Source organism: Tauraco erythrolophus, chromosome 6 (genome assembly GCF_009769465.1).
Source record: "Tauraco erythrolophus isolate bTauEry1 chromosome 6, bTauEry1.pri, whole genome shotgun sequence".
In the NCBI taxonomy this organism is placed as follows: domain Eukaryota; kingdom Metazoa; phylum Chordata; class Aves; order Musophagiformes; family Musophagidae; genus Tauraco; species Tauraco erythrolophus.
Window position 1 is genome coordinate 38692121 of NC_141470.1, and position 15041 is coordinate 38707161.

Here is a 15041-nt window from a genome sequence, read left to right on the forward strand (position 1 = left end):
GATGATATTATTCTCAAGATTTGGTTTCCCTTTCTCTGCTGCCTCCTATGGAATCTGCTTTTAAGGTATTTCCCAAGCTAAGGCTAGCTATTTTCACCTTGACATTAAATACTAACAGTCACCAGACTAGACTCTGATGTTGGTACACACTTTATTTATTGCATGTTCACACATTTGTGTCATCTCCTCCACTATCCCTCAGATTTCACTGATGCGTCCTTGTGCAGTGAGGGAACAGTGAGCAGCCTTCTAAATTTATGCTTTTAAAATACTTTTAAAACTTTCATTTACCTCACTCACTACATTGCTTAGAGTTCCACCCCATACAAAACAGAATTGAAGATGAAGCATTTCATTTAGGATTTATTTTGGAAGAAAAATCCTCAAGTGAGAAGACTCTAGTACCATGGAAAGACACATAAATATATACAATAACGACCTTTATAAGAATAAAGCAGAACTATTTAACCATCTTTAAAGAAAAGATTTTTATATCAATACCATCAACATGTTCAAAAGATTCTGTCTGGCATACCTTATTTCCTTCCTTATGTTCCTGCAAATACCTACTACATTTTTGGTTTGAAGATAATTGTTATTGCTGTTTAAAATGTAGATAACGCTAAAAAAACCCCCCAGTTTATTGAAAAAAAACAGTGAAACAGTATCATCCTAGATGCAATGACAATGAGCAATAAAGTTCTTTATACACAAAGCTGCTTAGTTAGACTGTGAAGATTTTATAACAAATTCGGCACCTTGCAGGTATTACAAAATCTTACAGCAAAATCTCCTTCAAAGTCAGGTACCGAAAAAATTAATATATAACTTTGAGGCTAAAGTAACTTATTCTGTCATTTAGCATCACTGCAAAATCACCACATGTATCTGCTGCATATTAACAATTATGATGTGAATTTTTCACAAACATTTCACAAACATTCCAATTTCACATACTAATTAATGACATTCAAAATGCCAGACTAATAACATGTATTTTATTCACATGCCTTAATACAAAAATCACTAGTATTTTTTTCCAGTAACTTCTTTTAAAAATACAGTCCCATTTATCTATAAGGAAAAATAACAGAAACGTACCTGTTCCAGTAGCTCCAAAACTGGTCTTGCAAGTAGGCTTGGTGGCTACTTTCATCACCAAATGAGGCCTTGCTTTCAATCCAGTGAATTATGTGTCCTTCAACAGCTAGGGTGACAGCAGAAAATAAAGTGAACTTAACAGCCTGTAAGAAAGTGTTTGGAGATATCCTATTGACCCCCCAATTTACCACATAATTCATGCTTGCAACAGTTACATATTTGTAAAAATGCCTTTCAAATATGCACATAGGACAATTTTCAAAAAAAGTACCAGAAAATGTTTTAACGGATAAATATATCAATTTCAGTTTAATTACATCTTGTTCTAGATATTTGCATTTATTCTAACACAAACAGCGTAAAGAAAAAGAGACTAGACTATGGAGCAATTGCATCTTTACTGGAATGCAGTTGTCAGATGAGGAATTGAAGACTTCTGTGAATAACAAGAATGGTTAGCTAAACTGCTAAAGACAGAGACTTCTCACCATTCCAGAGTGCAAGGTGTGAGAATGGCAAGAAAGTTTATCATAGATATATCTGCTTCCTTACTTTTGCAAATCAGTCATGTTTCAGCAGAAAGAAGCTAGGAAAAAGAAAGCTCGTGAAAAATGTGACTTTGAATTTCCGTTCTCTCAATGCTGTGGATTCACTTTGGTTGTCATGTCTTTCCTCATTTCTTGCAGGAGTAAATTTCTAATATAATAAAATATGTTTGTTTTTTTTTAGTAAAAGGAAAGTCCTCTCTGAAGCTGACAACCTAATTTTGCAGGATAAATCGTGAGAATCAGTCTAAAACATCATTCATTCTCCAAAATGTAATGCGAGGTATCATTATTGAGGTCTTTAAAAACTTTTGAGTTCCCTATGATATCCGCAGCCATTATGTCTTAGCCTAAGTTTGACCTGGGATGAAGTACTCAAAGGGCAGGCAGATCCAGAAGCATAATACAGAAAGATGAGAAGAAGCTATTGGCAGCACATGATTGACCACAGACTGTAAATTACTTGGAAAATCTGGGTAACACTCAAGTCACCACACTAATATCTCTATATGCCACCACTACCCTGCTGTCAGTAACCCAAGTGTGTAGGCCTATGCTATTACATACTCCCCTCACTCCCAAAATCTTTAGATCTCAGGAGATGTAAGAGCTGAGGCAGAATGCATAGTCAATTGAGAAGCAATTGCTAAGAAACATTTGCCTTTCTTAGCAATGTATTGAGTCATGAAGAAGAGAATGCAAGGCCTGCCATATATTGGTTAAGACTGGACAACAGATAGGAAATGATTTCCTGCTAATTTCAAGTGACTGAATAATTTGAAGTAAGTAATGCACTATCACTATTTGGATTTTTAGAGATAAATCCATGCAAACAAATTAATGGCTATTTTAACCTTCTAATAGGGTAATATTACAAACTCAAGAATTCTTTTGAGTGCTTTCCACTTTCTCTTCTCAAGCATTAAAAAAATTACCTTCATCTAGTTGCTTTTCTAGTTTCCATTTAATAAAGCTCCTGAATAGTTGGGATATAATCTTATCTGTTTCTAATTTAAAAGTGAGTATCTTAATACCAAGTATGTATGGTGTATATTGTAGTCCACACTGCTGGGGAATCCTATCAATGTGTATAACTACCTGAAGGGTAGGTGTTATGAAGAGGGAGTCAGGCTGTTTTCAGTGGTGCCCAGTGACAGGACCAGAGGCAACAGGCACAAAGCAAAACATAGGAGGGTCCGTCTAAATATCAGGAAACGCTTTTTTTACTGTGAGGGTGACTAAGCACTGGCATGGGTTGCCCAGAGAGGCTGTGAAGTCTCCATTCTTGGAGATAATCAAAAGCTGTCCAGACATAGTCCTGGGCAACCAGGTTCAGATGACCCTGCTTGAACAGATGACCACCAGAAGTCCCTTCCAGCCTCAGTCATTATGTGATTCTATAATTTCACAATCTTTCCTGCTGATGTTAGACTTGATAAAAAACAACCATTCCCTCATCAAGTCCTTGGTAGCTTCCTGAGTCCCTCCCAAATAAGAGGTACGAAGTGAAGAAGTAAAAATTAATTGAAAACTCTCCAAGTGTGGCTTGACAAGAGTGAATCGCAGATCATTAGGATGCCAAATCTCACTGTTTCAATATGGAGTGGTTCAGTTACAAAGGTATTTTTTATTTTGTACATATAATCTCTTGTTAACATCACCACCATTTTTCTTTTTTTGAAATGTAATTAGTAATACAAACATCACTGAGCTAAGGAAAGTCTTAACTTTGGAAGACTTCATATATATATACACATGTTTATATATTGGATAACAGATTATTATGCTGAAAGATGGTATCTCAAGCACTGCTAAGTAGTGAGATATTTCATAGTCCACACTGAATTCCTTATACCAGTGTACAAATCAGTTATGTCAGTAAGAACTTCGACACTCGTCAATACGAAGAACAAAAAACTAGTCAGGTGTATGACTTCCCCACAGTGCTTTCAGTCTTTTATTTTCTCTGATAGACACAACAGTAAGTATCTGCACAGACAGGTGCTGTGTTCTGTGGAGGCAAAGCAGAAGTCTTTTGCAGGAAAGTCAATTTACAAAAGGTGATTAACATCCTTTACACTTGGACAACATGGATGTTTTTTCTTCCATGGCCCAGCCACCAGGTCATCCGATTACCTTCTTGGCCTCAAGACAAGAAAACGTGGATGACCTTTGACATGACCTCTGTATCTACTTTATTCCTTCTTGCTATGCAGGCTTTTTAGAAACAATAGAGAACTGCAGAGTTGCATTTAGATGCAAAGTGATGGCAAAAGAAAAACTGCACAGGGACAAACCTTCACACAATGACCTATAGGTTGCTTTGAACTGATTGGGGCTAGAAGTTTAAAATAATTACAGGTATTCAGAGCTCAGTTCATAAAGACATCGAGTAGAGCGGCTTAGAGGGATTAGGGGTTCTTATTGTTTCTTGTTTTTCTTTTTTTTAATTTTTGAGAAAATGAGACAAAAATACGCAGACACCAAAGAAGAAACACCGTGTAATACTACTCACGATCGCACCTCTCTGACTCAAACTAGAAGTTATTAAAATTATTGAGTAACTACTGAAAAAGAGACTAATTTGTAGTATCCTATAATATACTTAGTAGCCATAATTTTAGCATGACACTTCTACATAAAATAAAATAATAAAATTCTTTTAAAAAGACTACCTACTGGCACTTCTAAATAAGTCTGGTGTTTGTCATAACCCTTTGCACGAAGCTGATCTCAGCTATACATAGAAAATAAGAACTATTGTTTAAAAAAGATTCTATTAAGTAGACAGTAGTATAATTAATTTTATTTTAAATAAGAGTGCAAGAATTACTAATGCAGTCATACATATCTTTCTTCTGCATGCAATGCTGTGTCAGATTAAATGAACCTTCGTGGAAAACCTGAAGCATGGATATAAAAATGCTTCTTTGTCATCTCTGCATTTTTATGTCTTCATTATAAACATCATTAATTCAAGCTGTCATACAGTATTTTATAACCCTCAAATATTCAAAATAAAGAGGTATATTCGCTGATTGAAAGAAGAGTCTCTCCACATTAGGAAGCTGTTAAGGTTGATCCTACAACACCACAAATGTAGATATGCTGTAGCTGCCGCCTTGGTTTTATTTTAACGTTAGCATAAAGTTGTTAAAAAAGGAACAAGAAAATCCTTCTCTTCCAGAAACTTATTAAAGGAGAAGGAAGCCACAATTTTAGTTTCTCTTGCATCCTGCATTCTGTAGAATTTATCCAATATCAGAACATACAAAGATTTAGAAATTCTGTTAACATTAACAATACTTACAAATATTAGAGCTGAATACTTCAAGAAACAATAATGTGTGAGCAAGATAAAACTGTAAAATCAAAAGATGCTTCCTTTACAAAAAAAAAAAGCCAAAGCAAAGCCCTTAATATTTTCTAAACTAACTATTGTCCTTGATTTCTGATACCATTACATTGGTATTTCTGAAACACCATTCTCCATTAGAATTTGGAGTGACCTGGTCATTCATTCCAGGCATGGCTTTCTGTCTTCACCCAAGCTCAACTAATGGCACTACCTAGTAACAAGTAAGGCTGTGTAGCCCCTTAACACCTACTGGGCTGTTGACATTGTCATGCATCCCATTCGCCTTTCTACATCACCTTTGATTAAAATTAATGTCCATTCTCACTGTTGGTAGCTTATTTCCAATCCATTTAGCAGGTTAGGACAGTAGTTTCATGGCCAATGTTCAGAACTCAGTTTTAGAATAGTTTGTGCATATCCTGAAAGGTCAGCAGTTTGAATCCAAGTAACATTTAACGACAAGAAAAATTACCCACTCTTAGAAATAAAAATATTTAAAGTGCCTAAAGCAAACTTCCCTCCTCTTTCTCACTGAAGAATATAACTCTGAAAGCATTTTTTTAATATAGTGAAGTAACACTGAAAGTGGGACAGGAGTAATTTCAGAAAGTTGTACATTCATTAATTGTAAACTGCAATAGCTGTTTATTCTTTTTGATAGCTGTAGTATTTATTTTGAAATTTGAGAATTTTTCTTCACTGTAAGCACACTATGTTGTAAATACAAGTCTCTGCAATGCAACACTTCATTATATCACCCGATCAGCTATTAAACTTTCCTAGGATTTGGGGAGAGACTTGGTTGTTGGCTAATTTTTCAAAGATTGTCAGGTATATGGAGAAAGGATGTTTAGACTAACAAGGTTCTAATTTAACAGAACCTATGAATAGAGAGTTTTATGCCATAACATAACAATGAAATAATGTTCTACGCAATCTCTTAATCTTGATAAAAACAGAGAATAATCCAGTTTTATCCAACTTGATTTAAATGTGACCTGCTCTTAATTGTTTAAAACAGCCTAGAAAGGACAATAGGATGTCCCAGATGAAATTTTCATTACTTAAGAACACACAAATGGCAACAGAAAGTTCAATCTTTTCTATCACATCTAACAAACGCTAGTATCACAAATTCAGGGAAATGTACCTTAAAAAATCCCACTGAACATCAGGACAGATGTAAAAACATTCCATGATGGGTCAATTTGGCAGGTGTCTGAACAGGAGTTTGCATCAGCATTATTTTTAATATTCTTCAGAAGACTTGTTTTTCAAGGATGCTCAATTACTTTCAAAATCATTTGACACTAATATGTGGCTTGAAAAAGAACATGTTTTTGTTTTAAATTTGTTCCTGAATGTTTTCACTTGGTTTCTCCTAACATTTTGTATTATGATAAACATTGGAAAATATGTTAAAACCACGTTTATTATTGATGTGAGTTGTCTATCATATGCAGAAACACAAGTATATATTACTTTTTCTTCAAGTACTTCGAAGCTTTATAACTTTGGGGGAAAAAAAAATGAAAAAGAATTACAGAAAGTCCCCACAATCACCATTTTTTTTTTATTTTATTTTTAAAACCAAAAGCCCACCAAAGGAAAAGAAGTTCTAGCTTTTCAGTACAAGTATGTTTCACATTGGCCCAGAAGCTACAGAGGTAGCATTATGCACCTTAAAAGATCTTTTGCTTTAGCTCTTGCATGGATGAAGAGAACAATTTAACAACTGCTTGAAAGCCAGCCCACAGCAGCTTTGACAGTTACATTTATGCATCCTCAGACTTGAAATTACATTGAAATAGCTCTAACAAGTAGTTATTCTACAGATTCCCCATTAATTTAGATTTCCAATGAAATTGGAGCTTCATCTTTACCATAACTTCACACTCAATCATAACCATTTAACACATCATTGTTCTTATACTAGCCTCTGGATATAACAAAGAAACCAAACAATCTTCTGTTGGTGCATGAATGAGCAGCAATTGCCAATTTAAGATTACAGCAGAAAACACCGATCAGATTTCATGATTTATATATACGCTACTACTGAGGGACATCATGGTGGGAACCAAAGGAGGATAAGATTCCAGACAAAGGTCAGAAACATAGCTTCCCATTGTAGCTAAAAGCTTTCCTAATATATTCATATATAGAATCTAGAAATTCCTGGCATTTCAGTATGGCAAGTGAAGCTGTCAGTCTGTTTTGAGAGAATGCTTCCATTGATCACTTTAATCTCACGCAAAGTGATGAACACTTGAGAGCTACGTTTTTGCTGAAGAGAGGACGTGGTATAAGATGTGCTTCTCATGAACAGTGGACTACTAAAATGTAAACCCCATTAGTTTATATAGATTTCCAATTCTGGAAAATTGGATTCTGGGTGAATCTGAAGGTTTTATTTCTGATGGGTAGGCTTTGAAAGCTAACTGCTCTAAAAACGGATACATTATGTCCTGGATCTGGAAAGTTGTTTCAGGATCCAAGACTATACTGGAGCAATTTACATTCATTGTGTCCTTTGACTGTGTTTTCTTCTCCTGTAATAGACTCTCTTTTGCCCAAGTAAACATAGCTGATACAAAAAACTTGCTATTCTTGAAGAATAGTACACTGGAACAGTACAATAACATGGAAGCTGCAAGAATTCTGTTTCTTTAACGTGTTAAAAAGTAATGGAATTGTGAGTACAGCAATCTAAATCATAAGCCGTCTTCAACACTGGAATGCAGTCTTACTCATAGCCTAACAAAGCCTGAATTTGTTGACTTATAGGAAACACTCTTCTGTTTTCCTGAGGTTTTCTTCAAGTAGTTTTGGAACTGATTTTTCAGAAAGGAAAGATTTTATTGAAAGGGGTTCAGTAGGGTTCATCTTGCAGATACTTAAGAAAAGCTTTTTTTTATATAAAAAAAAAATCACAGAGACTTAGACACATGCAATGCACAAAAATAATAAATACAACTACTTAACATATCTGCAATCATGACTAAACAATACTTCAGTATACATAAAATCTCTTATTTACATCTTTATATTCTAATGAGCTAAACCATTCTAGGTATTTTGATCTGACAACACAAATTTCTTAAGAGTTTATTTCTAAAGACAAAATTGATGCTCATCCAAGGTCATGAAACATTAAAATTTAAATCTGACTTGTATACTACACAAGCTCACACAAGCCAAATAAAATGATAATCGTTGTGTTGAGGATCCATTAGTGAGTCATCTAGTCCATTCCTTTGTATCATGACAGGATGGATTTCATTACCAGCTCTGATGGATGAGTGTCAAGTCTAGCCTTGAATTTTTCATTGAAGGTGATTCCATAACCTTCCCTGGCAGCTTGTTTTATACTTATTGTTCCTAGAATTGTTTAGTATTTTAACTCAACATCATCTCTTCGATTACAGCTTAAGCCTGTATCTCTGCTCTTACAGCCAAGTAGGAAAACCTACCTCCTCACATTTTCATAGTGTCATTTGCAAGTTTGTATACAATGGTTATTCCTGTCTTTTTTTCATTTTTCTCTAGAAAACACTAACTCTGTTCCTTAATCATATGGACAAATCTATTAAAAGCCTTAATACTCTTTCTAATTTCTTAAATTTGTTTAAGGTTTCCAAAATGTTAACCTGAATCTAGCTTTAGGAGAGATCAGTTTCTTGTAAAACCAGCAAAATTCAGACAAATTTTGTTAACGGTTGAGTGTTTTACTAAAGACAGCATTTCACTTTGTTATTGTCTCATCACATAAGGAATCCAAGATTTAAGAAGTCATTGTTAAGTTTATTATCACAATAATAGAAATGATGCTTTAAACACTAATCATTGTTTTAATGGCACTCATATACAAGAAATGTAGTGCAGACTGAAAGAAAAAAAAGAAACTAACTTCCTAACTAATTAATCCTTAAAATAACTTTAAATATACGGATTGTGAAAAGAGTGATTGCATTGGTTAGGAGGCAGGGGGCAAAAATTCTGCAGAAACTGCACAGAAAGCTAAATGAGTGAATCCTCTAGCAGTTCTTTAATACATAAAGCATTTTGAAGCTAATATTTCTTATGCTTCCTCCTAAGTCTCATAAGGCCTAGATTATGGCTAATATCTCATGACACCAAAAGTAATACTGCAGCAGATATTAAAGCATTTTTTTCAGCTACTTATTCTATAAAATATTAATTGCAAGCCTGTACATGTGCTGTATATACAGGGTATTAGGTAACTGAGTTCCTGCTCCATTCTAAATCAATAAAAGATAACATGTACAGCATCAATCATTTTTTACTCTTTCTTTACTACCTAATACAAAGCGCGTTGAGGCTTATTTTTTTCTTAAGTAAACAGTCACTGAAATTTTTGAAAATAAGGATTCACTGGTTACCCTCTACTACAGATTCTTACCTATGAAAGAGAGATTTTTTTCCAAAAGCATTTCTCGCAGCAAGACTTCATGCTCATACCCAATAGCACTGACAGCTTTAGGTTAAGAAATGTAAGATTACTTTGGAAAAGAACCAACTTTAGAAAAACATAATAGGAAAAGTATTTAATGATACAATTTATTTGCCTTCACCTGCATTTCAGAAGTGATCAGTGGTTTGAACTCTGAGGTTTGCAATTCCTTATGAAGATGTTCAGAGGCATTGCACTTGTGAGAATCAGACTACTGTATCATCAGCATAGATTTAAAAAAATTAAGACACCATTAGGTCGTATTTATTCAGAATAATGAGGCTAATATTTCCATTTCCTCCCTCAAATTTAAAAGAAAGTGTAAGCTTAAATCATGTCATTAAATACCTTTGAAGTTGCTCTTTACCGACTAGTGTATCAATTCTCTAAATCAGTAAAGAATGAAATAAATTGTTTTTTTCTTTATATTCTGAAATTGATAGGCACTACATCCATCTGAAACATCTTACTGTAACAGAACATCCTTTTAATTGATTTTTCAGAAGCATGAACTAATGTCAGGGAAGGATGAAATAATATTTTATAGTGAAGTCCTTTTCACTTCACAGACAGCCTGTTGATCCAATGTGCTATTCTTAGCAATATGCAAAATTCAAATATTTTTAATGTATCTCCTGGAGGTTAAAGTTCTATTCTGAAAGCTTGTAAGAAGACTCTTATGGAACATCATGATAAAGGATCTTACATTAAAACCAGTTAAGTTCCTAATTCTGTTTAGAATAACTTCTGAAAACTTAAACTACAGATCACTTTACCATTAGAGTTAATTACTTAATTTATATCAACACTTTATGCTGAAGAGCAAAAAATCTAATTGTATGGAATCATTTCATATATATATACAGTTTTTAATCAATTGAACCATATATTATGTTAAACTCTACTAGCAGTTACAGAACAAAGGGGGCAAACGAAGAACAGCAAAAATGCAAGAAAAATATTGCAAACAGAATTTATAATGCAACCATAAGCAGAAACCTTAGACTCAGTCTATAATAATACCTGTTATTGATGTATGGCAATGACCATGGGCGCAAACTTGTAAATAACCTCACAAGCCATTTTCTGCTCATGCAATCTAGCAGCCTAGTTTCCCGTAAGCATCTGAACTATTACTGAAAAATAGCCTCTTGGCATTTACAAAGAGGTTGACTTCATACTTAGTCCATGCATATACAATTAGGTAGTTATATTTAAAATCAATATGCAATCCTTCAGAAGACATTATGCTTTTAAAACCTTAACTTTAAATTGATTTTTAACTATTTTATGCACCTCAAAATTAACATCTAATTCAGCAACATACTTGCAGATAATGCACTCGCACAGTTTAGTATTAAACTCTTCTGTACCAAAATGGAATTAAAAATCCTCATTACTCTCATTGATGTCACTGTGTATTCAATAACTTCACTTGAATCAGAATCTTAAGAGGATAGAAAAGATGTTTTTAGACTGTAGGCAAGTTATCTTAAAACTGTTCATAATTCTACGTAAGTGTTATTATTACTTTTAAACATGACATTTTCAAAAGACTATAGCCAGATTGTTCGTCACTAAACATGAATCTTAAAATTCTGGATATGAAAATTAGTGATCAACACCTTTTAAAAAGTGTAACTTATTAGATTAATCCACTTTCAGAGAGTTGTGTTTAATGTTTGAAGATGATAATCTCAATGAATACTTAAATTTGTGATTAAAACCACAAAATACAAATACAATTATGATCCCATCCTGCTACCATTAAAGTTAATGGGAACAGAGCTGAGTCTGTAGTAGACACCAGGCAAGTATTTCTAGTGGAAAGAACATATTTTTAAGGGGTTACCACCACATGGATCGCAACTACAAGAAGTGTTTTTCATGCACACTAAACATCACTGTAAGCTTTCCTACCCCCTGCAACCGTACAGGGAAATCAACATCTCCCCCCAAACTACATGCAGAGATATAGTGGCAAGGATTCTTCAGGGCTTGGGAGGGAATTGCCTTACTAGCCTGCTCAGTGATATGCAGGTCATGATTTTAAAATTGTTCCCTTTCATAGAAGACAAACAGAAGACCTACTCATTCAGGACTTTATTAATTTGGAGTCACAGTGATCATTCTAACAAATGACAATCTCAGTCTGGAATACTCAGTACTGTGTAGACTTCCCACAGTATTCTCACTAGATACTGAGGTTCTCTAATTAACCATTTCAACACTACAAAATAAAACCCCAAAACCCCTTAAAATTCAAGCTACATATAGGCTTTTTTTCTACAGCTAGCTTCATTCCTTTAGAAGAGAAGAAAGCAAAGAACTGCACTGGAATCTCAGATACAAGTTTAAAAGTACTGATTGGTCAATCACACCTGAATTGCACTGGAAAAAGTTCCAATTAAAACTTATATTCATACCAAAGCAATGCCATAATGTGGAACACTATCTATGGCAACTTATTAATATCGGAAGGTATCTCCAGAGATCATCTAGTCCAACTCCACCACACAAAGCATGGTCAACTAGACCTAATAGAAAACCAGACAAGCATTTCAACTAATCAAACCCCAAAGAGGTTCAATCAGGCATATGAACCGTAGTCACCAAACTGACAACTTCTCATGGTCCATCTGATTTTTCTCAAACAGTATAAGAGAAAGATCTGCAGTGACCCTCTAGCTGATTGAATGTAAAACAGAGGAGTATGAAACGTGTTTTGTGAAGCAGAACTTTATGTCAGGTTAAAGCTAGACACATCTCTTCCACACAGTCTAAGCTCGTCAATTGTGCACCTAAAATTTTATGGGAAAGGATACTGTTTGATGCAGTCCACCAGTGGTCCATAACAACAGTCATTCACAGTACACTGCAGACAAATAAGAGAAGTAGTATAGTGATGGGCAACTACAAAACCATTATAGTTAAACAGTATCTTAAAAACAGTAATTACTTTTCTTCAAAGAGGCTATCAGATGCTGTTCAGATTTAATCACAGAAAACAAAAACTGCATGCTTTTGTTCACTATAAAAGCAAGCTATTAAAAAGTGAAATGCTCCCCTCACAAATATCGCACTGCCATTTATAGTGCACCCTGACCTCACTGATAGTTTATGATGACAGTAATTAAATGAGGTTTAAAATTTTTTACTCTGCTAGGCAGATAACAGCATTGCCACAGGAAAAAAAAAAGACAAAAAAAAAATAGACAACTGTGATTAATACCTGATAGACTTGATTTGCTAGAACTCCATCTGGAATCTGCGAAGGGTCCCGTAGCATACTATTTATAAGAGTTTTGGAGGCTAGAGAAATAAAAAATGAAAACATATGAAAAACCTGTTAGCTCAGTTATCCACTTGGCAGGAAAAGACATACACTTTTATAAGGAAAACATTGATGATGTTGATAATTTTGAAAATTATCCAAACAGCAACTACAAATCTATAAATCTGTAGCTACTTACCCATTCAGATACGACTAACTCTAAAAGCCTTGAAACACCAAAGTATTTTATTAGCACAGGGTGAAAGCAGGCCCTTGTTTACTTACTCGGTACAGTTTGTGCTTCAGAAGCAGTACGCAGCTCCTAAGGAAATTGCTTAGTATAGAGAAAATGTAACTCAGAATAACCTCTACATCCTATGAGAACCTCAAGGAGAATATATGTAAAAATTTGAAACAGCCTTTAAAAACAGTGTTTATTCTCAACAATCTTAGGCACTTTATAGAATTGATGATTCCAGTTTAGTAGTTTTCAAATTTATTTACTTATTTAGTGTTGACACATTTGTTCGACTGTGTTTAAAAGCTGGCAAAAAGCTTTCTGTGCTATTTTCAAATGTGTAAATCAAAGACACAAAAGAAATCAGAAGTGAATTTAGGACTATTTATCAATCTTTTATTCACTGATATTGCTACTACAACGAAAAAATGACATAAATCAGGAGATGCCTTTAGTTTATTTTCAAGTACAGTCCTTGCAAGCACTAGTATATCATTTTCTCTCCAGATGCTTAATCTGGGTAGTTGCATATACTAGTTAACTATGAACAGTAGTGGAAAGACTTTATTCTAGAAAAATGCCTTCTAGAAACATCGGACATTTCATTTTACAATTTCTCAGAGAAAAAACAATAGTGCTGCACAAGCTGCCTCCTTCGTGGGAACAACTGCTGACACGAGTTCAGCTGGTGGTATATTTATACCAATTGAATCCGTAAGTGCAGACCAGGTTTGAGTCTAGCAATGTTCCCCACTTTGCAAAAGATTTCCTGTGTGACTTCAGGCAAATTCCTCTAACCTGTGTGTGGCTCCAGTCGTGTAAACAAAGTGAAAAACTACTCTTTTCCTGTTCTTCTGTTTTTCCCCAACTCAGGGCCAAAGCTTTGTCACTCTCTTCAGTGATGGAATCAAAAGCCTCAGACCACACTGTGAAAAGGACTCCTGGAACCTGTGACATGAAGGGATCTGCCATATAAGCAGCGATGCGACTACTATTAATCAATGTGTGTAAACGCTCTGTTGAAAGTAAGAGAGATTGCAATTTTAATCTTCCCCAAAACATCTCCTAAAAGCATCATTCAGTTGAAAGTAGTATTTTCAGGTAAATATTTTGTTTAGAAAACTATACTCTGATGCAAAGGAATATAAAAGCCAAAATGAGTTTAAAGGCTTTATGAGCGCTACAAGTAATGGCACCATCACAGGCAGGAGCAAAAGTTTATGCAAGTGTTTTTAAATTGAATGATATGCTAATCCAAAACACTTCCAGACACATCATGCCATATTACACATTTGTATCTTACTCATCTAATATGAAATAAACATTACTTTTGTAAGTGAATAGTAAGAATAAATAGGTATTTTACTTTAGCTTTTGTACACTGTTAAAAATACATTTTGTACACGAGATAAAAACTTTGAAAAGTAAACCAGAAGGCAGTCTAGCTATTTACTTTATTAACACTAAAAATTAAAATAACAATAATTTTTTAGTAGGTAGGAATAATACACAAGTAACAGTTTGCCAAGAGAGGTTGATAGAATGGTAGAATAATGAAGAGTATAACTGAGGAAGATTGAGTAGAATTCACTGTTTTGAAGGGCTACTGATTTAAGTATCATGACTTGATTATGAAAACATTAAGCTATTTTATGACTGATCGAACCCCAGCAAAACCCCACAGATTCACATTAGGGAAATGTTTAACTGGACACTACTTTGAGTAATGAGCTACAGGTGCAAAATAAATTTTCTCTATTTCTAAGGACTGTCAACTTCAGTTTCTCACTTGAAGTTACCAGGCATTCTATTCTTTACCTATATCAGAGTAATAATGAATTGACATATTGAATTTTATATTATGCTGATGTCACATTGGTTCTACAAGGTTTTAAATTAAGCCTTTAAAAGGAAAGGCATCCAACAAAACCGACCACTATACTAGCTTTCAATATATTATCTTTCCTTCTTACATAAACATTATCTGCTTACGTAATGTCCTGCAAAATTAGAAAAATCCCTACATATTGTTAATTTTTTATTACCTATGC

General features: G+C 34.3%; 1 protein-coding gene across 1 annotated transcript in view; it reads right to left on the reverse strand.

Annotated features, from left to right (window-relative positions):
* Window positions 1–15041, reverse strand: part of CDIN1 (CDAN1 interacting nuclease 1) — a 126290-nt gene that overhangs the window by 61975 nt on the left and 49274 nt on the right. Inside the window, 5 exon segments of the mRNA XM_086613311.1 lie at window positions 1102–1207; window positions 4322–4383; window positions 9418–9495; window positions 12304–12353; window positions 12711–12790. Coding sequence (XP_086469437.1) covers window positions 1102–1207; window positions 4322–4383; window positions 9418–9495; window positions 12304–12353; window positions 12711–12790 — 376 coding nt within the window.